Source organism: Miniopterus schreibersii, assembly GCF_964146895.1.
Source record: "Miniopterus schreibersii genome assembly, chromosome: 15".
Taxonomy (NCBI): Eukaryota; Metazoa; Chordata; class Mammalia; order Chiroptera; family Miniopteridae; genus Miniopterus; species Miniopterus schreibersii.
This window is the reverse complement of record NC_138115.1, coordinates 51,144,509-51,169,921: the sequence shown is the minus strand read 5'-3', so window position 1 is coordinate 51,169,921 and position 25,413 is coordinate 51,144,509. Positions and strand designations below refer to the sequence as shown.

Sequence of the window (25,413 nt, the reverse complement as noted above, 5' to 3'; positions counted from 1 at the left end):
GAAATGGCAAAATTGGGTTTATTAATAGGACGACCCAGCAGTGTTTTCCCATGTGGTCTAGGGTTTCCCAGCCAAAAAAAGGGGTGAAGATCAGGGAAGCAGGCTGGGTGTCAGGCACTTGTCAGCCCCCTATCAAGGGCAGTGTGAGGCTGGGTCAGCCCGGACTGGCAAAGAAAAATGTTCTCTCCTCTGACTCAGGCCGGGACCAGACTTTCAAAGCGTCCCTCAGTAGCCCTCCACTGCCTTGGGTCTTACCTGGAGTATAAAAAGGGACCCCTGATGAACAGGGAGCCTCCTGGCCCTGCCCCCAGCCATCTACTCTCACAGTCCACCAGAGTCCACCAGAGCCCACCGGGGCAGAGTGGAGAAGGAACCGTTACGGAGAGAGGCTCTCCTCCCTGGGATCCCGAGAGCAGGTGGGGGCAGAGGAACTGTACCAGCTTTTGTCACAGTGACATTTTCCAAAGTAGAAAAGCGTTAAAAATACCTCCCACCCTCAGCTGAGAGGAGAGGCCACTCTTTGGGTAGGGGGTAGTAACGGGAGGGCTGGGCCCAGGGCCTGAGGCGGAAGAGCTCCAAGGCCCTGTGGGATGGGGCTGCAGCAAGATGGGCTGGACTGCCCAGGGGGGCCGGCACACTGACCCTTGGGCCTCTGGAAGACCAAAGAGGCTAGAGTGAGAGGGGAGAAAGACCAACATCCCCGGGAAGGCAAAGGCGGACAGACCCTCAATTGCCCCTCTGCCTCCCTTGCTCGCTCACTCGGCATTCATAGACAGCAACTCTGTCCCTGGTCACCATGGCAACCAATGGCCAGATGCTTTTCCCAAGGCCAGGCCCATCTGCCCAGCCCACGGGGGAGTGTCTGCATAGAAGGAGGGAAGCCCAGCCACAAGTGGCCTAGAAGTCTAAGGCCATTCCCAGGGCAGGACAGAGCCACGGCTCAGGCCACTGTGGATGAAGGCACTGCAGCTGCAGAAGGCAGCTCCCTAGCCCCAGGCACCGCACCTCTACGGCCTGAGCCTGAACCGGGGCCCTGAAGGAGGTGTGGGGTCACAGTCCCCCATCCTGAAGTTTCAAGTGCCAAATTAAGACACACAAAAATAGTCCTTTTGTTTAAAAAAGTGACCCTGGGCCCTATGGGTCAGGGCCTCAGCCCACTCCAGTCTGTCCCCAGGCCCAGAGGCCCAGCTTCTCCGAGGCCCCATGAGCTACTGGTTGTTGCAGCCCTGGGAGGCCGAGCCGCCTGCCTGCTTCTTCCTCCGCTTGTTGAGGAGTCGGTTGTTAGAGGTCTTCAGGTCCTTGATCTTCACCTGGTCGTAGTCCACTCGCATGGTGGCCAGGGCACTGGTCATCTCCTCCTGGGGACAGATGTCAGGATGTGCTGACCTCCGGAGCCATCACCCTCCTCCCTGGGCAGCCCCTTAATGTCAGCGATGGCAATGACAACCTTTGCTGCCCAAGCAGCACTGAGTCCCTCCATCTGCATCACACAAGCCTCCCTACAGTCCTTTGTGGGAGACATCACGCTTATCCACTAAGGCATAGAAAGTGCCTAATGACTCCCTGGGACAACACCAGGGTAGGTAGCACAGGGACCTGGACCAATGTCACCTGCTCAGAACCACAAGGCCAGCAGGGACGCTATCTTACTGGACATGCAGGACACTGGGGCCTGAACATTGTGCCCTGGGAGCCTTGGGGTTCTGAGCTGCTGCCCAATATGCTCCAACCTGGCCTCTGCTGAGTCTAAAACCAGGCTGAACACCCTCCTAAGTGCTGTAGATTATAAGACGGGTTAAGGCCAAAGCTTGGGGTCGAAGCCCCTTCACTGAGCCCCTGGCCCAAAGCCCCCCTTGGTTGAGGGAGGGAGCCAGGAGCAGCAGCCTGAAGGGGGCAGTGCAGCTCAATGCTGCAGGTGCCATAGTTGGACCACCAGTGTAGTCATCGACACCTTGTGCTCCACCACCCCGGAGTCTCTTTTTCCAAAACCCTGGCACCTGCAGGGAAACTGAGGCGGGGTTCACCCACCTTGACTTCGTCCCAGTGGTCTTTGTCTTCCTGCAGCACTCGGGCCGTGTGCAGCGGGGTCTGCGGCACCACCATGGATTGCTGGAAGGAGCCCGAGCCCATGGGTTAGAACCTGCAGGCACCTGGGATATCACTGGCTCCCCACTACCCCTTCTTCCAGTCTTAGGTGGGGAAACCGAGGCTCAGGGAGGCGAAGGAGCCTGACCGGAGCAGTGGCAAAGGGAGGTCATAGGTGGGGCACTGCCACACATCTGCGGCCTGCACCAAGGCCTCCTGAGCCACCCTCCTCCTGCCTGGGGGCCCTGCTCGCCACCCTGCCCACCACAGGACCGGGCGGCGCTCACGTTGATCCAGGGATGGCTCATGAACTGCATGATGGTCATCCGCTCCGTGGGGTCCGTCTTCAGCAAGAGGCGGATCAGCTGCTTGGCTGGAGCCGAGAGCGTCGTGGTGAGGGCACAAAGTCCCTCAAAGCCAGCCCCCCCCACTCCCCAGAGACCATAGCTCTGCATGTGCTCCCAAATTCCTAGCCCACAGAAACAGCAAGCTAACAGCTCTCTCGTTGTAAGGCTGTTGGCGTCGGGGGTCATCTGCTAGGCAGCAGTGAGGAACTGGCACAGGGCTTGTGGTTCCCAAGAGGAAAGTATGAATGAGGCACCAAGAGCTAGAGGAAGTTTTGAGCAGACAAATCTTGAGCCTATTTGACAGGTATAGAAACTGAAGTTCAGCCCTGCCGGGCGTGGCTCAGCGGTTGAGCATCGCCGACCTAGGATCCAGGAGATCAGGGTTCGATTCCCGGTCAGGGTACATGTCCGGGTTGTGGGCTGCAACCGATCAATGACTCTCTCATCATGGATGTTTCTACCTCTCTCTCTCCCTCTCCCTTCCTCTCTCTGAAATCAATAAAGATATATATATTTAAAAAAAAAAAAAAAGAAACTGAAGTTCAAAAAAGTTGAGTGACTTGCCTAGGGTCACACAGCTGGGGTGCGGGGGAGCTGGCACAGGAACACAGGTCAGTTTGACACCAATGTGGTGTCTTCCGGAATGAAGACTGATGGGGACCGGTGCAGAGGGGTCACTCACCATCCTCGGAGACCTCCGACCACTCAGGGTTGGGGAAGCCATACTGGCCCAGGCGAATCCTCCTCTTCATTCCCGGGGAGATGGCCTGGCCCGTGTTGGAGTAGAAGGGCGGGAAGCCACACAGGCTGTGGGAGGGCGGGGTGGTTTGGCACAGGCGTGGGGGCAGCGCCAGAGCCGACCCTCTCTCCTCCCCAAGTTCCTGACCGGGGAGACAGCCGGCCGGACACCATGGCGGCAATCCCAGCCCTCTGCCCCCGCCCCGGGCTCCTCCCAGGAACACTCTCTGCCCTTGGTATGGAGAGGCCCATCCGGCAGCCCGAGGAAGGGGTGTCCACGACCAGAATGGAAGAGCAGCCTGCGCGAGGGACCTGCTCAGTCTCGTCAAGGGCGTGTGAACTGAGGGTGCCTGGCGGGGGGGGGGGCATGCAGGAGGTGGAGGCGCTGTACTCACAGGATGTACATGATGACGCCCAGGGACCACATGTCACACGACTTGTCATACTTCTCCGGACCCAGGACCTCAGGAGCTGCCAGGGCAGAGGGCACAGGAGGGCTCTCAGTCCCCAGGGTCCTAGAGCCCAGGCAGGAGCCTGAAGCCTGGGCAAGGTGGGGAACAGGTGTCCGTATGAGAGAGGGGGGCAGAGCAGACTGGTGTCTGGCACCTTCTGGGAAGGCAGCATGTGTGTGAAGTTGGGGGAGGAAAAACAGCTCCCAGAAAAACTCAACGCGCTTTTAGGCTGGCTGTAAGAAATGATAGCTCCCAGCTCCTCTGGGCCGGTCTCAGGCTTGGTGAGGGAAGAGGAGAGATAGGCTGGGCTGGGGTTTGGTGAGGTCCCGTCCTAGATAAAAAAGCCTCAGCCACCAGCTGCCCCGCGTCCCTTGCCTCCCTGAACACACAGGGCAAGGAGGGACTGGGGGAGGGCTCTGGATTCCACGGTCAGTTTGGATTCCATCTCACGGGGCCTTGGTCTTTCCGTTAGTGCAATGAGATGAGTAGGCCAGAAGATTTAAGTCAAAATACTGCAAAACACGTCCGGGTAAACAGAGTGCCATTTCAGTTGTCTCGAGGCCTGCGCACCCCTTCAGCAGCTCTCGGAAGGCCTCTCCTGAGGGAGAAGAGCCCTGGGCGAAGGAAGCCATCACCCCACGCTCAGGTGACGCACTTTCAGCAGGGACCTTTCCAGATCTGAGGGCTGCCTGCTCCCAGGGAGTGAGGGACTTTTCCAGGAAGCACGAGTGTGCATACCCCAGGTCCTGTCCATGCCCTGGCCTAAGGGACTCTCTCCCACGAGGCAGGTGGCTGGTGCCTTTCCCCTCAGGCAGGGGGAAAGGCCTGCTCACTTTCTGTATACGAATCCCAGGAAGATATGCACGGGAGAAAAACCACCAGGCTGGGCTCTGTCCAGAGCTGATGGCAGCCTTTTATCACGTATATATTTAGAGCTGCTGTGATGTCATTCAGCTCACAGGCCGCAGCCAGAATTTTCCTGGATCTATTTTCAAAGGCAGAAGCTGAAGTTCGGAAGAATATTTTTGCAGCCTCCGGGCCCCCCCTCGTCACTGCCTCCACGCAGACGGGATGACCCCCTCCCTCTTCCTTGGACTTTCACTCTTTGACTTCTGCAACCCACCGGCTGCCCCACACCGCTGCAGGGTCCAGCATGGGCGGGGGGGGGGGGGGTACACGCCACGTCCCGAGGACTCACCCACGTAGTAGGGAGTATAGCAGGGTGTCTGCAGGGCATTCTGGGTGGTCTCCTTGGCAAAGCCAAAGTCAGTGAGCTTCAGCACAGCATTCCTCTCCTTGGACGTGTAGAGCAGGTTTTCAGGCTGGGCCCAGAAGAGAAAACATTGGTCTGGAGTTAGGCACCAGGTGGGGACAGAGTCCCAAGGTGACCTTCAGCCAGACCTCCTCCCTCTCTCACCCCAAAGGAGGCAGGAGGAGCCAGGCCCCAGGAGAGGAGTAGAAGGACAGGGTGTTGGGTAAAGTTCCAATGTGGAGCCAGTGAAAGCTATTTCTCAGGTTCTAGTGAGATGATCCGACCTTGGACTGAGATCAAAACCGGGAAGCAGGTTTTGTCTACACAAGGGAACCTCCTCTGCAGAAGGTTTTCCTCCCCTTGGGAAAAAGGAAGCCAGGACCAGAACAAAGCAAGGGTTCAGAAGGTGAGTCTGTCATGGCCACACGTGGATCCAGAATCCGAGGAGAACTGTAGGGTTGGCAGGACCCAGCCCGAGCAAGGCCCTATTAATGCAGCAGCAGACCTGCAGCTATCCTAGACCCAGCGAGGAAACAAGCCTTAGGAGGCTAAGGCTCTTGGCCTGGGCAGAGGGCCCAGGGCTTGCAGATTCTGCTCCGACGGTGGCTGGCACATGCAGTGTATGCAGAGCTACCTCAGTTTGCATTGCGTCAGGCTGATCTCTAAGACCCAGGCCTCCCTGGAGAGGAAACTGGGAGAGCTGAGCCTCCAGCACACCCCTGAAGCCCATCCATGGAAAGAAAGAGCAGGCTCGGCAACTGCACCCGCTTCCGCTCCTTCCTCCTTGCCGCCCAGCGAATGGCTTCTTTCCCTTAAAAGGCTGGCATGAGGGTCTAACCTATCGAAACTATGGCCGATGCTTCAAAGAAGCCTCAATAGTGTCAGGCAGCCCCTGCCTGAGGCCCAGCACATTACGTGTTCACAAAATTCCTTGCTGAATGAACAAATGAATGAACGAACCCCAGTGTGGCAACTTTATGGTCTTGGGCAAGACACTTAATCTCTCTCTGAGCCTTGGCTTTCTCATCTGTCAAATGGGTAATGTCACCTAACCTCACAGGGTTAAGTGAGGGTTAAACGAGACACTTGCCAGGGCCTCCTGGCTTAAAGTAGGCACTCAGCTAGTCTCAGGGCTGTTGGGACTACAGTGTGAAGGAATCGAGGAGACCCATCTGGCCAGAGCAGAATGAGAATGCTGGGATCAGGAGAGAAGAGACAGAGAAGATCAGTCTAGGCCAGGAGGCAGAGCCCTTGAAGGGACTCAGCCCCCATCTAGTGGGTGCTGGGAGCCATTGGGGGTTGCGGATCACCCTTCCCTCCCTGGCCGCCCATCCCAGGGCCTGGAGCCTCACCTTGACATCTCGGTGGGCGATATTCTGGCTGTGCAGGAACTGGATGGCTGTACCAATGTCACGCATGATCTCTGCGGCTTCTGCAGACATAGAGGAGGGTGAGATGCCAGTCAGAGGTTGGGCAGCCTGGGGCCCCCACCCTGTTATCCCCCTGGGACAGCCAAGATGGTGACAGCACTCCTGCAACCCAGGACCCCCATCTCATACGCCTACCCCAGTCACCCTAATTTCCTCTGGGGATGCCTTAGCCCACCTAGACCTCTTTCCTCAGGCCTGGGCCACCTCTTCCCAGCTCAGTCGCTGGTCAGTACCAGAAGCTTGGAGCCTCCATCCCAATGTCACGGAGAGCCCATCTCCAAGAAGGTGCTACAGACTTACAGAACTCCTTGGGGCAGGGGCACACCCACTTTGTCTCACCCTCTCTTGTTCAGCTGGGGAGACTGAGGCACAGAGAGGAGCAGGGCCATGCCCAGCATCACACAGTAACTCTGTGTGATCCATCTCAGCCCAAATCCCCCCACTGACCCAGCTGCACGCATGTACCTCTCTCAGTGAAAGCCTGGTCGCCACGCTCCTGAATCCTGCTGAACAACTCACCACCTTCCATGCTATAAGAGAATGTGACTGTGAGCAGGGACAAGGAGAGCTAGGCGTCATCCTGCCCTGCCCGAATCGTGGCCCAGGCCCTGCTGCTCTTGCCCAGGGAACAGTCACTGGCAGCTCCCCTGTGCCTCGAACAGCCTGGAGCGTGGTGGGCTGTCAGCTCGGGTGGGTTGAATTGAACTTAGAACTAGGGGAGGGTGGTGAGCTCAGATCCTCCCCAGGGAGTCCTGTATTTCTAGTGGCACTGCCCTCACCTGGCTGAGGCTTGGGCAAACCCACCCCCACACAAGTCTCAGTTTCCCCAAATGAGGGATGTCGATTATCATCAGGACCACTGTTTTCTAAGCACCTACTGTGTGCTGTGCCCTGGGCAAAGAGCTTCGTGTGCACCGTTGTGTGACCCTGGGCTGGTCCCTTCACTTCTGTGCCTCAGCTTTCTCTTTTGTAAAATGGGGGTTATAGCACCAGCCTCACAGAGCTGTAAGGACTGAACCAGCAATACACAGGGAGCGCTTGGAATGGAGTAAAGTACAGCGTGAACGCTGCATTGAGATCTTCCTCCACATTTTACATGGGAGCTACAGAGGTTAACAGCTGCCCAAGGTCACATGGCTAATGAGGGACAGAGCCAGGGTGTGAACCCCAAATCTGACTCAAGAGCTGCTAACCTGTAGGGTAAGGGGGGCCCAAAAGGCAGACGGGGAGGAGCTGGAGGCCCAGACACGGGCCCAAGATCTGAGGGAGGCTAGGCTGAGCCACAGTGCTCGTGGGAGAAGCCTGGGCAGAGGAGGCCATGGGCTCCTGGTTCTGGGTTCGGATCACCCAGCCTCTAATGGGACCATGAGAGCGCAAACCCCGGTAGGAAGGGGAAAGCTGAGGGACTGTGCACGTCCCCGCTTTCCCACCCCCACCCCCAGCACCTTCGGGCTTGGTGGCCGCCTCTGACAGCTCTCCCAGCCCCTCCCCAGGATGGAGCCAAGCTGTTTCCTCCCACCCTCAGGGGCTGGGGTCCCCCCGGGGCTGCTCTCTAAGGAAGAGCCCCTGGGAGAGCGCAGGGCCTGGGGACCGGGGGACCAGCGGGGCGAGGCGGGCCGCGTACCACTCCATGATGAGGAGGAGGCAGCGCCTGCCGTGGTGCATGTTCTCGTACACGTCCAGGATGCGCACGATGTGGGGGCCACCTGAGGCCTGCCAGTGGTGCTCCACCTCCTGCCGGGCCTTGGGGCTGTCGTACAGGAGCTGGGGGTGGGTCAGCACAGACAGGGTCAGCTCACAGCACCCCCCCCCGGCAGTGCCACTGCCCTCACTGCGGAGGAGGACACCAAAGCTCAGAGAAGCCCATCACCTGCCCAGGGTCACCCAGCTTATGAAGAATAAAGTGAGGATCTGAATCCAGGTTTCCCTGATTTGGGTCCAGGGAGCCTCTAGACTCAGGCAGCCTGGCCGGCGACTCGGGAAGCCCTGGGAGGGGGCTGACAGCTTGGAAAGGCTCTGAGGCCAGACGCCCCCACCTTCCTTCTCCGGACGAGAGAAGTGGAAATCGAACGGGTTTTGAAGTCCAATCGCACATCAGCTGTGGGACCCCAGGCCAGGGGCCACACGCCCCTTGAGTCTCATTTGTACAATGGGATGGCACGAGGGTTGTGGACCCAGAAATAGAGTCTGGGAGCAGAGAGGACCCTAGTTGAGGGAGGTGACCGCCTGGTGGGGTAAAGTCCCGGTTTGGGGCTAAATTTCTCCAATGACTCAGTGTGACCTCAGGCAAACTTTCACAGCTCCCAGCCACAGCCCGAAACTCTGTAAAACTGAGTAATGACAGTCATCTCCACAGGATGCGTCAGGCGAGGCAGGAAGCTGGTGGGCGGCGCCGGGATCCTGCTCAGGTTCACTCAGCCCTGGGCTATGGCTGCCAACCAGGAGGCCAGTCGCGGACATGAGCAAGGCCCTGGAGTGGTCCTGCTCAGAGGAGGCCCAGGGCGACAAGAAGTCAGCATGCAGGGGGAGATGCGCAGAACGGGGAGAGGGCTTGCCTTCCTCTCCCGCTTTCTTCCTGCTTCCCCTGGTCCCAAACATGTTTGGTTCTGGCTAGAAGGATGAACTTGCTGGTCCCAAACTGGCTGCCCTCCAGTCCCTGTCTATGCACATGCACTCTTGCCCTCTCCTTCTCCATCGGGTCAACTCCCTCCTCGGGAGGAACCTCCTGGGCTCAGTTCAGAGGTCTCCTCCTCTGGAAAGTCCTCCCAGCACCTGCTCCAATGGTTTTTGCCTCTGTACCTCCCACCAGGCCAGAAGCAGCTGGGGAGCAGAGGCAGGTCATGTAAAGCTGGGGGTCCCTGGCAGGGGCCTGGCAGGAAACACTGAGCTCCTGAACAAAGGAGATGGGGTGGGGGGGGACGGGCTGCAATGGGAGGGAGCTGGAAATATGGGAGGGACAGGAGGAGAGGCCAGAGAGCTTCAGGGCTCTGCCTTTACCCAGTGCTTCCCCGAGGTGGAGGGAGGTGAAGGGAGATGGAGGGAGGTGGAGGGAAGTGGAGGGAAGTGGAGAGAGGTGGAGGGAGGTGGAGGGAGGTGGAGGACTCGGAGCTGCCCTGAGCCACAGCTTCTCAATGCCTCCCACCCCACTCAGTCCATATTTAGGGACTCATTTCCCATACAAATTAAAATAGTCCTTCTCTGAGTGCCAAGGCCCTGAGAGCAGACACAGGAACAGGGAGAGGACTGGCCCTAGAAAACACAAATGCCACCACTGGCTTCTGCCAAGGCCCCACCCAAGCCCAGCTGCCAAGAAATATCCTGGGCTGTCACTCTTGATGCCTAGGGCTGACCTTGAGTGTGGTCCCAAACCTCTTAGAGCCTCCGTTTCCTCACCTTTCTTCCCCATAGCCAGAGCTTTCTCTTCCAGGAATCCTCCCAATGTCACCTCCTCTCAGAAGCCCTCCCTGACTACCCTGTCTAAAGAGGGCCTCAAGGGTCCCCCATTTTCTCTCTACCCTTTGTTTTTCTTCCTTTATATGCGTACTTTGTTTACTGAGGTATTCTTTACATGCAGTAAAGTGGACCAACATCAAGAGTCCAGCTCAGTGAGGTTTTGTTGCTGTTCTTTTTATTACCAGTTCAATGAATTTTGACAATTGCACGCACCCCTGGAACCCACACCCCAATCAAGACAGAAAATATTTCCAGCTCTCTGGAAAGCTTCCCCCCCCACCCCTTTTTACCTCCCTCCTGTGTAGCACTTGCTCACAACCTACAATTAACTTGTCCCTTTTGATAACCCTAATCTCACACACGCGCGCGCGCACACACAGGCACACACACACAGATTGCATTTCAACGTGCCTGGCTCTGTTCTGAGCCCTTTTTAATATTAGGGGGAAGGGACTTCATTATCACCATTCTTTAGATGAGAAATTGAGGCACAGAGAGGAGAAGTAACTGGTCCCAGATCACGCAGCTGTTTCCCCAGCCAGGTGGCCACCCTCATCAGACTGTGGGCCCAGAAGGGCGTCCAGAAAGGCCAGTGAGCCTGGTCACCACTGGGTCCCAGGATTGGGGTGTAGGGCCTGGCACAGAGCACAGGCTCAGATAATATTTATATATTTAATAACCAAATCTATAAATGGGTGGTGACAATAAGAAGCCTTCACAATGCATCACGAGGACAGAGTAAGATTAAATTGAGGAGGACCCAGGAAGGCTCAACAAATGAGAGACAAGACAAGCTGGCCAAACTTGTTCCCACTGTACCTCACCCACCCTCTCTGGTGAACCAGACTTTATCTCCTCTTCTAAGGAGCCCATCCTGACTGCTCCAGGCCACAAGGCCATTGCTACAAGTTGGCTTCACTCATGTTAGCACATGAGTCCACAATGCCCTTCATAAGCAGTGCTCCCCAGCAAAAGCCCCATCTTCCTAGGCATGGGCATGGGCGCAGGGCTAGGAGACAGGAGGCCAAGGTTCTCCCCTTCTCAGTATGACCTTGGGCCAGTCTTTTGCTTCTCTGGGCCTCTGTCTCCCCAATGTTAAGCTGCTAGATTAGGGGGAAGGGAACAAAAAGGGGGACCTCTGGTCAGGGGCTCCTTGCAAGGTACCTACTGTAGCCCCACTCCCATATCCCTGCCCCCATGGAGTAGCACCAGGGTCTCCACAGACCCCATATCCAAATGCTTGAACCCACAGGGGGCCACCTGACATCTTGGTCCCTGGTCACAGCTTGGAAGAAAAGAAGATGAGGCAGCCTTCTGCCAACCCAACAGACCCCACCCTTCTTTCATTCCCCTCCTACATCCCCTAGGCTTCCCCAGGGGTCCACCAAAGCTGGAGGGTCTGTGATGGCTCCTGGGCAGCTCCACAGCTCCAGCTGGCACCCAACAAGAACCCCCACACACAACTGAGAAGTGGAACCCCAGCTTTCTCCTGGGGGAGGGGGCTCCTGGCTGTACTTGAGGTGCGGGCCCCAGGGAAGTGAGCAGAGTGTGGGATGTGAGGCGACATCTCCTTGAACAAAGGGCACTGCTCTAGCCTCAGGCTTTGATCGGTGGTTTCCACCTCCCTTCTCTCCTCACTCTCCTTTGCCAAATTCCCTTACCTGCCCCCAGAGCCCGCAGCTGGATGGCTGAGTCCCCTACCAACCCCACCGGACCATGGACCCAGCAAAGGTTGAGGGCAGAGGGGCCCACGGCCCTGCAGCATCACCAGGTGGAACGGGGGCCTCAGAAATGGCCACGTCTCCTCACTACTTCCCGCAGTGTCCCTTCCCACCCAAGGACAGTGGTTGCTGTGGGTGGAGGGGCTGGGCAAACAGCAGCAGCATTTGACTATTTGAAAAACAATTTGCTATTTACAAAACACCCTCTTCCTCTACATCTCATGGGAATGCGGGGTGCCACCCTGTGAGGCAAGCAGGGCGGGGACCATCAGCCCCAATTTACAGATTGAGGAAAGAGAGGCTCAGGATGATGAAGTCACTGCCCCGGGGCCACCTGGCTGGACGATGGCAGGGCTAGAGGGACCCAGACAGCCCTGACCGAGGTGAAATGACAGGAGGGGGTGACCCCAAGTTACAGAGGTACTGGCCAAAACTACAGCTTGCAAGACTCGGGGAAACTTGTTCTGAAATAAATGTGAGCACAGGAGCAGGGGTGTGTGTGCAATGGGAACATGGGTACATGCAGGTATAGGGGTGCATGCATGGGTGTGTATGGGTGTAGGGAATGTGGGGGATGTGTGTGTGTGGGCCATGGGTATGCACGTGTCCCCAGCCTCTGAGATGCTGACGTTGGATCCCCAGAGAGTGGAACCCATCCATCTGTCCATTTTCTCATCCAATATTTTCTACTTCTCTGAAGTGCCTAGCAGAGAACTGGGCACAAACAGGTGCCCAAGAAAGACTGGGGTGTTGCTGTCACAACTCAGCCTGACAGCTGTGCCCAAGCAGGTGACCAAGCCCAGCCCCCTCTGCTCAACCCTCCTATCCCACTGAGACCCCATCTCTGTTGCCCAGAACCATAAAAGCACGCCATCTGCCTTCCTAGAGCATCAGAGCTGGGGTGTCTACAGCCATTCTGGAAAGACACAGCCTTGGGACCAGCCCCCAGCAGCCTTCTCCAGCCACCTCCCAACCCAGGAAGGACCCCCAACCAGGCCCACGTACCCACCCACATATTCAGTGTCCACAGCCAGCTCGCTCAGGGCTGGGCTCTTCTCAGCTAAAAGTGTTCACAGTATCTCCATCTGTGTCACACACACAGGAGGCCCAAGGCCACCAGCCTGGATAAGCAGCTTCCTCCCCACAACCTCCACACCCCCAGCCACTTAACCTGCAGCTCTCGCTCAGCCACCCCGTGGCCCCTGCCGGAACACCCACTCCTTCCGGGGGAAGAGAGCTGGCCTGCAATTTCTCCATCAGTGAGCACTGGCAAATGAAGAAACATGAATGCTGGGTTTCACGACAACCCACAGCCTGAGAGCCATCATCCCGACAACAGAGGGAGCCTTCCGGAGGCCAGGGGTCCAGTGCCCTCACTGCCCCGTGGGCCACAACAAGCCCCACTCTTTCCACTGCCCGGCTCACTGACAGCAGGGTTTCAGGCATTTATAATTCTAGAGCATGAGAGAAGCCAAGTAAAACAAAAATGTCAGGTTCTCTTTATAATGAAGAGAAAGAAAAACGTACCAGAAACCCATGTCAGTTCACAACTGTAATCGAGCGCACATTGTAATTCTGAGCTTCCTGGGAGTCTTGGCAAAGAAGGAAACCAGGTAGGCTCCCTGCTTTATCACCCCACAGAGAGAAGCACGTTCATTCGTTCACTGAACTTTTGCCAAGACCAAATTCTTTTTTTTCTTCTAATCCTCACCTGAGGCTCTTTTTTCCATTAATTTTTAGAGAGAGTGGAAGGGAGTGAGGGAGGGGAAGATGGGGAGAGGGAGAGAAAGAGAGAGAGAGAAACATCAATGTGAGAGAGCCACATTGACCGGCTGCCTCCTACGTGTGCCCTGACCAGGGCTGGGGATCGAACCTGCAACCCAGGTACGTGCCCTTGACCAAGAATCGAACCTGCAACCCTTCAGTGCGTGGGCCGACACTCTAACCACTGAGCACACCAGCCGGGCCGCCAAGACCAGATTCTTAAAGCAATTTAGCATTAGATGTTCTATGAGGGAAAAGTACAACATCCGGCAATGCCTTCAACGATAATTTCGCAAAAGATCCAGAGTCAGATGACCATGTCTCATCAAGACCGCGGCCGGCGCGTGGCACTGTAGCCTGGCACACTGGGGGGAATGCTGAGACGACAGCGCCAGGCCCATCACTCTCCTGGGATTCCAGCTTTGTTCTGGGCCAGAGTTTGGAGAGGAGAAAGGCTGGTATGTCTCCTGACACCTTCCCTCCTGCCTGGGGGTCTCCTCCAAGCCTCAGGCAAGGCTGGACACTGCAGTGCGCATGCTCAGCACCGAGCACTCAGGTAGCAGAACCAAACAGCATATTACAGAAAAATACAAGTTTTCAACTCTTTTTTTTTTTTTTTATTGTGGGGAACCTCTGTTCTCTACAGGGGAAGGTTAGAGAGAAGAAAAAGCACATTGAATCTACCACACCCCCTCCTTAACAAGCATTTTCAACTCAGCCACATTAAGGTCCCTTCTGACTCCCAGTGCTCTGGCTATTTGGGATTATTTTCCCCTGGGTTAGGAGCACACTTCACCCTGTCCCCAGCCAGCCAGTGTGACCCTTGCTGGCTGCTCTGTCCTCTCAGAGCAGAGACTTTAGCCCCAGGGATGGGACAGTGTAGACTGACCTCGAGTTCAGGGTTCAGAACAGGAATGTCCTTTTTTATTAATCCTCGCCTGAGGATATGTTTTTACTGATTTTTTTTTTAAGAGAGAGAGAGAGGAATGGGGGGGGGGGGTGTGGAGAAACATAGATGTGGGAGAGAAACATCAATCGGTTGCCTCCTGTATCCACCCCGACCAGGGATGAAACTCACAACCTAGTTATGTGCCCTGACTGGGGACTGAACCCACAACCTTTTGGTGTAGAGGATGACTGACTGAGCCACCCAGCCAGGGCAGAAACGTCCTTTTAAGGCCTCAGTATCTTCCTTATAAAGCCAGAGTCCCACCTCCACCCCTACCAAGGGCACTAGAGCTATTGGGGAGCTGCCTGCCAGATCAACTCCAATGTTTTAGCCACAGTTTTGCATTAGTGCCCCCGACGTGTGCCATGATTCTCTCGCACACTCATTTCCCCGACTTTCCCAGCTCATTACCGGAGCTAATGGAACCAATTTTGCAGCAATGGGTTAGCTGGCCTCATGCCAGATCAGACCTCACTTCATTAAGCTCTGACCACGTCCTGTCCTGCGTCTCACCCCATCCACTGACTTCTCCTCGGTGGTTCGCTAGATTCCGCTGAGCCCAAGTGCCCAGGCCCGGGCTGGGCGCTCTCCCTTCCGGGCAGCGTGACCGTCACTCCCTGGTGCTCTGCCAGTGCTGTGCTGGCCACAGTGCTTGGTCACAGCCGCCACCTCATTCAGTCCTCACCATGTCCTGAGAAGGCCCAGCATCATCCTTTCACTGTGCGGAGCTGCGACTCTGAGACATTGAGTGACTTGCCAAAATCACACAGCTGAGTGGTGAGAGTCAATATCTGAACCCGTACCCGTTGGCTCCTGGGCAAGGGGGACCGCGACGACGGCTGCTGAGCTCCTTTTATGTGTGGAGCTTGGCCCCACACCCCTGGCTCAAGCCCAGGCTCTGCCACTGTGGCTGTTACAGTCGTGATATGCCAGGAACCCCTGCCCTGCGCCACGTTATGACACTGAGCTCCTGTCCTTCTACAGCCGCATCATCAGCCATCATTTTCAGCTGAGGAGACAGAGGCACAGGGAGGTTTTTGGCTTCTCTGAGTCACATGGCCCACACGAGCCACCTCCGAGTCCCAGAGTCCTTTGGGAACCGGGACTAAGCCCTCATGCCCAGGGAAGCCTGCCCATTTCACAGATCCCTTTCTGACTCCTGCATAGTTACTGGTCCTGCCTGGGGGCCAGGTCCAGAGCGAGGTACCTGCTGCCACAGGTGCTCTGGCCTTAAGAATTTGGGGTGTATGGATGAGTTACTGCCAATCAGGATGCTTAATGAGGACCCAGGGCCTAGGGAACTGGTCCTGGCTCCTTCTCTGCCCTTCTCTTTTCTATCCAGAGCTGGAACCTGGCAGAGAAGGTGAGATGGGAAGACCAGGGCCTCCTGAGAGAACCCAGGACCAAGGAGGGCCACCAAACAGCTGCTTTTCTCCAGTGCCAAGGCCTGAGTACCTGAAGGGGGTGGGGGGGACACAGCTGACAGGCTGGGAGCCTCCCTGACCATCTCCCACCAGAGTCCTGGGAGGGGAGGGAGTGGCTGAGGCTCCAAGCGGCTGTCTTCCCAGGAAATTCTGCTAACACACATTTTGAAATTGTCAAGTCTCAGGAACACAAGACTCTTTTAATTGGCTAAATTTTGGTGGCCTTGGTTTATCTGCTGCCCACCAGCCACAGACAACCTGGAAACAAAGGCAGAAGTGTCGGATCTACGGAGGGGTGGAGGTGGGTGGGGTGTGCTCCCAGGCAGGGAAAGGGAAGGAGAGCAGAAACATGAGTGCCAATTGGGGCAGGCATTTGGGGAATGGGGGTTCCTAGTGCCTCAGGCCAGGGACCATGCACTAGGAAGCATCTTCATTATAAGACAGAAATTTCAGCAAACACAAGTGTTCAATCCTAATCTCAGAAATAATGTCCCCTCAATGGTCCCTCCTCATGAAAAGACCCCACCTTGGCCACAGATCTGTGTCTCCACTGGTCATTTGTGCCACAATGATGCCTGCAGAGCCGGTACAGGGCCACAGAGGGCAGCCCACCTTCTCTGAGCAGGAGGTGACGAGGTCAAGTGAGGCCATGCCTAGGTGACCCCCACTGAAGCACCCAGCAGTCCTTGCCTCTGGCCAGCTTTGGAGAGAGGGACCGACCACCCTCCAACTCTCAGAAGGATGATAGCTGGTCTCTCTCATCTGGAGGAGATGCCACAAAGATTAATGAAGGAATAAGAAGTGGGGCACTGGGGGGATGGACTGGATAACCCCCAAAGGCACGGTGCAGAGATGCCAGGGAACCTTCTGACTCCACCCCACAGACCTGCTCTTCCCCCGACGCCAACATTGCCTCTGCTTGCCATTCCTCCCTTCCACGCCCCTGCAGCTCCCCACACAGGCCTGGCTGAACACAGGCATCCGTTGCCCTACTCAGACTCCACCCAAGGAAGCCAAGGAAACTGGAATCCAACCTCCCTTGGCCTCTGGCCCCTCTCTCTCCCCCTCCTGTTCAGCTAGAAGGCTCCCAGGCTCCAACACCCAGCCAGCTCCTGGGAAACCTGCCTAGTCTCTCTGACCATGCTGAGGAGCCATAGATGTCGCCCTGGTCGGTTTGTTCAGTGGTTAGAGCATCGTCCCATGCACTGACGTGTCGGAGGTTTGATTCCCAGTCAGGGCACATACCCAGGTTGCAGGTTCGATCCCCAGTCAGGGTGCATGCATGAGGCAACTGATCGATGTTTCTCTCTCACATCGATGTTTCTCTCTCTCTCGAATCAATGAAAAGTATGTCCTCCAGTGAGAATTAAAAAAAAAAAAAAGGAGGCATAGATGTAAGGAGAAGCAGGGGAGGGAGGAAGGCCCCCCACTCTAGGAGACCAGGGTGGTAGCCTCACAGCCCTGAGGGACACTCCTGCGGTGGGAATGGGCTGCAGCGATCATGCCCATTCTCTTGAGCCTTCCTGGGGTAAAGATGCACCTGGTACAGGCTCAGCCTCGCTGCAGGATTTAACTGGGCCATGGAGTACAGTGGATGGGGGTCTTCAACCTGAGTCATAATCCCAGAGTTCCTGTCCCTAGCAGAGCACAAACCCTGCTGGTAGTGCCATCATGGCTGACTGTCCCCCTGGGAACCCCATTTGGCAGCTGGCTCAGGAGAGGCATCTTGGGGTACCCTCCAGCCAGTCTCTACGCTGCCCATCGAGTTGCAAGAGCAGCTCCAGCTGGGGACAAGGTGAGGCCCACCACCTGCCTGTTTCCTGGCACTGCTCGTGTCACTGCCCACCAAAAGGGTATTCCTAGCCAGAAGGGGGCCCTTGCCAAGCAGAGCACCCAGCCCTTCACCTTACAGACGGTCAGGCTGTGACCTGGGAGAGGCCCTGCTCCTGCTCCCCAGCCCAGCCCAGCCCACAGGGAGGGATGGCTGAGAGCCACGACCTGGCTGCCAGACAGGCTGGGGTTCCAGCCCAGCCTGGGAGTATCCCTGCTATGGGACACCGAGTAACTTTGCCTTTCCAAACCTCAGTCTCTGCATTCATGACATGGGGTGACAGCGACCCCTTCTTAGATTCTGCTGGGTTTGTGTTCAGTATGTAGGAAGAGCTCGAAGAATAAGGGGGTGCCCTCACCCCCGCCCCCTAGCTGTGTGCTGCTGTCTGCTGGAGAATGTGCAGCCATGCCAGTCCCTCTGCCACGTCCTGAGAAAGGGGTTGGTTATGCTGGGGGGACATCTACAGAATGAGCTGAGAGTCCCTCATGGAGGCTACACCCTTAGGAAGGGCCCTGGCCCTTCATGCCCCTAAAAATAGCCTCTGAGCTTCACTGAGGTGAGGGGTCAGGTGCAAGGTGCGGGCTGGAGTCAGCTGCTCTGGGGAGCTCATGCCAGGTAGTGCAGGGACAGCGCCCCCTCACCTGTGCCCTCAAGGGGGAGGCAGGTTGCACGCACCTCCCATCTCAAGCCCTCCCAGCCCCTCCACAGGTACCTCCACTGTCTCTGAGGCTCTGGCCCAGGCCCCAAGCAAAAGTCTCAGACCACTGAGCCATATAAAGAGACCCAACAGCAGAGGCCACAGCCAAAGCTGGCTTCCCACACTCCACGGGGGACGCCTCCGGTTACAAGCTTGGCCCAAATGCTCCTGACTCCACTGCTCCAGCTGCCAAGGCCACCAGCACCTGGCCAAGGCCAGCAGCAGGAGGGGACATTGTGAGTGGCATGGGCACAGCCAGGCACTCCTCCTTCCTGTCCAACATCCCCACTCCCTGTGACTAGGATGAATCCCCAGCACCGGGCCAGCCCCCATCTGTCCTCTGCCTGCCCTCAGCCTGCACGCTGCAGAGAAGAGGTCCAGCCGAGCCTGAAACCATGAGACACACAGAGAGTGGCCAGGCCCGAGGGGGAGGGACTAAGTGACAGCAGGAGAAACAGAGCAGAGAAAGAAGAAATGAGAGGGACAAGAAGGCAGAGAAGCCAGAAAGCTAGAAAGCGCCGCAAAGAGAAAGCAGTGTGGACGAGGCCCCACCTAAAGATAAAGGAAACCTTAATGCCAAACCTGCAAGAAACCCACAGTCAATAATCCCAGCGTCTCAGGTCTGTCCAGGCTCCTTGTCCCCACAAGCAGACACCTCATACCCCTGCTCTGAGCAATACCCTGCAGTTCCCACACAGCAGGATTTTAATCACAGCTACGCAGGCGCTAATCCACTTAGCTCCGGGGCGACGGGCAGCACACACCTCTGTGTCCAGGAAGGCCGGCCCTCCCCGCACAGCCTCAGCTAAAGGGCAGCCCAGCCGCCCCAGAAGCCCCCGAGCGCCCGCAGCAGCACTCCGCAGAAGTCCTGGTGATGCTGACTGCAAGCTCTGCGGGCAGGAGGGAGGGCACCGCAGACAGAGGCCTCCGGTGGGGTGAGGGATGAACCTGAGGTGTGGGCAGATGGAGAGGGAGAGGGAGAGTCCCCGCCGGCCTTCTGTCCTCACCCTTCGAGGCTCTGCACAAAGGCCTCTTCCTCCATGCAGCCCTTCTGTCCTCCCTGGGGTTATCAGGGCCGAGAGGTCAGCCTTGCTGAGAACAGCCACATCCTGCCTGGACGCAGGACAGTGAGCGGGGAAGTGGTGCTCCTCGGCAGGCACTGAGCTGTCCACACCAGGCAGGTTGTCACACACACCCTGTGCCCTCATCACATCCTTCTCCGGCCGGAGACCAGGACCAGAGCAAGCAGCCTCCTCCTGGAGCCCCAGCCTGGCCCAGCCCTCTGCACCCACAAGGCGTGGTATGAACCACACAATCTTCCTGAGGTGGCCCAGCAGCCATCATGGTCCTTGTGCACTGGCCTTACGGGATCACCACCTGTCCATTCACAGGCATGGAGTCCGGTATAGGAGGAGATGTGGCAAACACCAGAGCAGCACTTGGGGCCCAGCCTGGGCTGCCAGGGAGCCATGGAGGAGGATGCCCGCATCTTCCCAGGAGCCAAGTCTCAGAGACCCTCCCATAGCCCCATAGACGTGCATGAAGCATGAAAAGGTGATTTTGATGCTAAGACTCTGGCATTAAACTGCCTAGGCTCAAGTCCCAGCCCTGCCACTCACCAGCTGTGCACCTTGGGCATGTCGCTCACCTCTCTGAACTTAAGTATCTTCATCCATAAACTGGGAATGACAGGGATTAGGTAAGAGAACACGTGTCGTGCATGGGAAACAGGGCGTGCCAGACAGAATGCTCTGAAAAACTGTTAGCCGTTGATGAGAACCCACAACATCAAGGCCTAAAGCCTGAGAGCTGGCATTGGCTCCTGGATGGAAGTCCCAGCAGAGGGGACCCCGACGGGACGTGGGAGGTGGGAGAGCAGCTTCTAAAGCTGTAGGAAAGGCCAGCTGGGCAGGGTGTACAGCATCTCCAAACAACCCACTTCTGCTGAAAGTTCCACTATTTGCATTTCTTAGGGTTTGATGCCCTCCCTAGGATCTTCTTTTAAAAAGCAAATTGCCAGCCCAGGCAGTTCAGCAGGAGGAAGCACCTGAGTACCTCAAATACTTCCTTCCAGGAGAGGGCACCCTAGGAGAAGCTCAGGGCAGTGAAAACACTGCTGGGGACTTGTGTACACGGCCACCAACCCCTCCATACACTCCCTGATATGTTGACTCAGTAACAAGCAGCTCTGCAGAGGCTGATCTGACCGGTCTGGAGAGGTAGGTGAGGGGGTGGCAGGTGGCAGCCACACCAAGCCCAGCCCCAAATCCAGCTCTGCAGCACCAGCTCCAACAGGCCAGCCCCACCCATGAAGCAATGCAGAGATCTCCTGGGCATGTGGATCCAGTCCCCAACCACTCCACTCTCTCTGACAAAGACCAGAAGAGGAGGGCACTGGGAGCCCTGAGGGGCCCCAACATGCTCCAATGGTCAGAGGACAGGGCCCCAGCCCCAGAGACCAGAGAGCAGGGCAAGAAGGAAGGCTCTACCTCTCCTTCCACGCGATGAACCCCTCTGTCTCTGTAAGGCCTTTTATTGTTTTTATTTATCTTAGTAAGTGCCGTGGTTACCGCTGCCTGCCAGAAGGCTGAGGACCACACGTGGGCTGGGCAGGAAGTCAGGAGGGGAGGGGATTCTGGCCTCTGCCACAGTCCCATCCCAATCAGGTGACATGACTTCTGACTACTAACTCCAGGTCCCAATTTTCATATATGTGATTAGGATTGAGGGGCTGGGTCTCAAATGTGTTGGGGTGACTGATGGGGGACAGATCTTCAGGGCTGTGCCCAGTTGGGAATGAAGCTCAGGGGTGCCAATTAAGCGGTTAGGCCTGAAAGGGAGCACAATCAAGAAGTCAGTAGGAGGCAGTCCCCAGCTCCCATACACGGCAGACAGTCCTCCGGCTCCTGCCAAGGGGACAGCAGCAAGTGCCTAGGGTGGCATGACTGCACCAGCTGCGGAAGCTATCCTTGGGAAGGAGCCTCAGCGTGTGAACAAGGCCAAGATGGACCAAGCCAGAGGTCAGGGGCTGAGAGAAAGGGGAAGAGGCCCAGCTCAAGGAGGAGGAGCCTGCTCTTCTAGGGCGCCCATAGAATAGCAACAGCCACAGGGTCAGTGACCACAGTTCTTCCTGTTTTATGAGTGCCTGCTGCTTTCCAAAATTCATGCTAAGTACTATCTGCCATCTTGGGCAACAAGACTGAGAGGATGGGCATGGAGAGAGGCCAGGGCACTAGGCCTGGACCACCAAGAAGGGCACAGAGGGCCTGAACGTGTCCAGCCACAAGACAGGCAAGCTGGGAAACTGGGGTGTAGGTCTAGGGAGGCAGAAAGATATGGAGCCCAACCTAGGCTGACCTGGGCAGCTGGGGAGAGGGCTAGGCAGAGGCAGAAAAAGGGCTGAGACCCATTCATGGACTAGATGAGCTCCCTGGGCCCAGGCCTGCCCATGTGCTAAGGTCCCCAGGCCCTGGCCCTCCTGGGCAGGGGGTAGAGAAAAAATGTAAGTGGGAAAATGCCACCTCCCGCCTCAAGGCGAGAGCCACCACTCACAGGACAGGTCCGATGCACCAGAGGCTGTGCTAACCCCATCTGGAAGGTGTAAAACGAATACGAATCTACCTTGCTGAGTAGGGACTTCAAGGCTCGGTCACTGGTGTGAGGGGGCAAGAATGGGAAGGTGGGGGCCAAATCTAATCCATGTTCCCCTTGAGGGCCAACTTAGGGCCAGGCCTGAAGGTCCTAAGCCAGTAGCCCTAGCCATGCTCACCCATAAAGCCGAAAGGGGTACAGCAGGGGAATCGTTCTCGGCTGGCCCCAGTTCTCCGTCCAGAACAGAGAAAGCACTGAGGCCCCACATCCAAGAAGAGGTGCTTTAGAAACTGCTGCAGTCACTTACCAGGCAGCACCTATGGGGAAGGGTAGGCCAGTCTGCTTAAAGCTGGTGCTGCCTGGGGCCATACACCGCAGCCTCCCGCTCCGCGCCCGCCTCGCTCACAGCACCTGCAGCAGCACAGGGGCCAGTCAGAGCTCAGCCCTGGCTCACAGGGCCAAAGCCTTGGTACTAAGAAGAGGTTCTTACCCGGCTGGGCCTGGCTCAGCGATTGATCATCGACCTAGGAACCAGGAGATCAAGGTTCGATTCCTGGTCAGGGCATATGCCAGGGTGGCGAGCTCCATCCCCAGTCCGGGGCATGCAGGAGGCAGCCGGTCAATGACTCTCTCTCATCATTGATGTTTCTATCTCTCTCTTTCCCTTCCTCTCTCTGAAATCAATAAAGATGTATTAAAAAAGAAGAAGAAGAAGAGATTCTCTGGCCTTGGGTGGCCCCTCCCCACACAGACTGCACCCTGACGCTAACACAGGTGAAGGGGCTAAGACGGTGTCAAGGGAGAGGGTAGAAATGCTCACTTCTCACCCCCTGAGCCTCATCTCCCCTTAGAAGAGCTGTCTTTTTCCCTGAAGGACTCCAAGGGATTGCCTGGGGCTCCAAAAGGGCCCCAACCCCACTCCAACGCTGGATTAGTAGGCAAAGGAGCTGTGTCTGAGACCTGGCCTCAGCAGCCCAGCCCTGAGCCTCCTCCGGACCCATTCTCCTGATCCCCTCAAAGACCACCCTAGGGATACGACCTCTATCAGCCCTAGTGACCCTGGGAAAGACACAGGGAGCTGAGCCCAGGTTCCTGCTCAGACACTTGCAGACCCTGTGCCCTAAATAAGTCCTGTAGCCTCTCCAGGCCTCCATCAGGCTCTACACCAATTACTGTACGCACATCATCTCAATCCAAGCTCACAACAACCCCTGTCTCTCCCAGAGGGAGAAACTTGGCTTCAGGACTCCTGAACCTAGTTCAAGGTAACAAATCTGGCAAATGCAGGCCAGACATTAGAGCAGGACTGTGACCTCAGGCTCATAATTGCAACATCTATAAAACAGGAAAATCCTTTGCTGTGTTCTAACCTCCAGGAGCCACTTTCCTTACCATCCTCTACCCATCCAGGTGGTCACTGGCACAAGCTGCAATTGACTAAGGTTCCCAGATTCAAGGGATTCTGGGTATGGGGCAGAGTTGTGGGCCTAGAACTAAGTGACTTAAACAAACTAGGTGGCTACATCAGCCACCCCCAGAACTCCCCTGACTCCACCTGTATCAGTGAGGTTTTAGCCAGGCCTCCAGGGAGCCTATGGTGTGACGTGGCTAGGTGGCTGGTCAGCCCTCTCCCCAGGAACCAGGGTGGGTCAGGCATGGGGCCCTGTGACTCAGCTGGAGCCCATCAACAGCCTCCTGCCCACGGGTGTGATGGGCATCAGCCTTGCCCACCAGTCAGCCTGGAAGGCTCCCATCACTCCAGCCCAGGCAGGCAGGGGCCACAGGAGAAAGGAGCTCCACCCCAAGCTTTGGTGGTGACCCGGCCTCAGAGGGAAATTCAGACCCATTCCCACCAGAAGAGCTTCTCATGGAAAGAGGGCCCCTCTTGGGCGGGAACACATAGGCCCAGCCAGAACCCGGGAGCCAGGAGCCACTCCTTCCCCACTTCCGGGTACAGCTGGATCTACCCACACAGACTCCACCCTTTGCTCCCTGGAAACTAGGCTAAGCCTCAGTTTCCCACCTATAAAGCAGGGAGGACCCGGAGCCTGGCCCTACAGGGGAGTATGAAGATGAAAGGTGATGCTGAACCTAAGGAGCTTAGCAGGCCCCACAGGCCTCTGCTGCTGGACCCTGGGGGCCACCCAGGCGGCAGCGAGGGGTCACTAACCTTCAGGGCGCACTTCTGCCCCGTGCGCCTGTGGAAGCACTCCAGCACCTTGCCGTTCACACCCAGGCCCAGCACCTGCTTGGACAACTGGTAGTCGTCGGTCACGGCGTACTTCTTGGGCTCCCGCCACCCCGCGAGGGCCAGAGCGCCAGCTGGGCCGGGTCCGGAAGGTGCACCTGGTGGGGGCAAGGGGCCCCCCTGTTCCTCTCCTGTCTCGCCATCCATGGCCCCCGCGGGGCGCTCCGAGGCGGCCCCAGCCTGGGGCGTCCAGGGCCACCTGGGGAAGAGGGCAAGAGTGAGTTCCGCCCAGACTCCTCCAGCACACCCCAGCCTTGGAGACCCTGAGCCGGGCTGCGGGCAACGCTGGAGATGCGGGGCGAGCTGCCCCGAGAGTGGGGACGCGCGGCCAGGGGCGGGGGTCGCGCCGCCAGGGCACAGGCGCCCCGGCCCGGGCACCGGTGGAGAGAGGAAGGGGCCGGGGTGGCCGAGAGGTCCCGGGAACGGGGAGCCCAGGGCGGGCGCCCCTGGCGCGGGCGTACCTGACAGCAGCGCACCTGGCAGCGGCGCGGGCGACGGGCAGGCGCGGCGGTCGTGGGAGCCGGCGGCCAGGGGCGCCGGGAGCCGCGAGTCGTGCGGCCCGCGGCCCACGTGACTGCACCCCCTCCCCCGCGCGTCCACGACTAGAAGCCCGGCTTCGTCCGCCTTAAAGGGCCAGGCGCTCCCCGGCAGGGCGCGGAGGGGCGGGAGCCCGAGGCAGGCCCCGCCCGCGGGGGAGGGCCCACGGAGGAGGGGGCGTGGCTTCCCCGGCCTCGCAGGGGAAACCCACGCGCGAAAGCGGCGGGGTCTCGCGTGGGTTGTGCGAGCCCGGGTTTTACCAGCGAGGTAGGAGGTGGCAGCGCAGAAAGCCGCGTTCCTCGGCGCCAGGCTGCCAGGGGACCCTCCAATACGGCTCCTAAAGCTCGCGACCTCCTTACCGGTGCGCGGCCGCCGGCCTCCGTCCCTAAAATCTCCGTTTTTGCCCCCGTGCCGAGTGCGATCGCATTCCGCTGTGATTCGCGTCTCTGGCACTGGCGTCTCCCCCCTTGTGCGCACCTCCTGCTCATACCCTGGGCTTATTGTTTTCCCCCTTGGGACACAACATCCTTAGACCAGAAACCCTGAGTTCCCATTTGGCCAGATCCATCAACTTTTCACCTTATAGTCTGGGCTTTTGCTGTCGTGTTTTAAAAGTCTCCTCTTGCCCTGGCCGGTTGGTTGGGGCGTCATCCCGCACACTGGAAAGTCAGGGGGTTCGATTCCTGGTGGGGCCACATAGCTAGGCTGCGGTTCCCTCCCAGTAGGGAGCGTTTGGGAGGCGGCCTATGGGTGTCTTTCCCTCTCGCTTGGATGTTTCTCTCTGTCTGGTTCTTCCTCCCCCACTAAATTTTTTTTAAAAAGTCTCTTCCTTCCACCCCAGGAACTGATATTCTCGATTAGCTTTGTGGTTTTCCCTTCCACATTTAGGTCTGA

At 57.5% G+C, this 25,413-nt stretch overlaps 1 protein-coding gene across 2 annotated transcripts; it reads right to left on the bottom strand.

Moving 5' to 3' along the window:
• On the bottom strand, nt 1-24,568 carry MAPKAPK3 (MAPK activated protein kinase 3). 2 transcript variants are annotated; one of them, XM_081159201.1, is made up of 11 exons: nt 24,444-24,568; nt 23,905-24,181; nt 7,929-8,068; nt 6,770-6,834; nt 6,227-6,306; nt 4,821-4,944; nt 3,566-3,641; nt 3,115-3,239; nt 2,373-2,458; nt 2,029-2,109; nt 1-1,358 (listed from the first exon to the last, which is right to left on the bottom strand). In XM_081159201.1, the coding sequence occupies exons 2-11, from the start codon at nt 24,127-24,129 to the stop codon at nt 1,209-1,211; spliced, it is 1,152 nt and encodes a 383-aa protein (XP_081015327.1). In that variant the 5' UTR covers nt 24,130-24,181; nt 24,444-24,568; the 3' UTR covers nt 1-1,208. The 2 variants fall into 2 exon arrangements, with proteins under 2 accessions (XP_081015327.1, XP_081015328.1); XM_081159202.1 differs by having other exon boundaries at nt 24,459-24,560.
• Between the last annotated feature and the right edge of the window lie 845 nt (nt 24,569-25,413).

Coding starts and splice junctions, on each gene's coding strand:
- MAPKAPK3 (XM_081159201.1), bottom strand. CDS start 24,129: ATGGATGGCGAGACAGGAGAGGAACAGGGGGGCCCCTTGCCCCCACCA. Junction 4,945..6,226: donor TCGCCCACCGAGATGTCAAG/GTGAGGCTCCAG, acceptor TTCTGGGCCCAG/CCTGAAAACCTGCTCTACAC. Junction 2,110..2,372: donor TGAGCCATCCCTGGATCAAC/GTGAGCGCCGCC, acceptor GGCTCCTTCCAG/CAATCCATGGTGGTGCCGCA.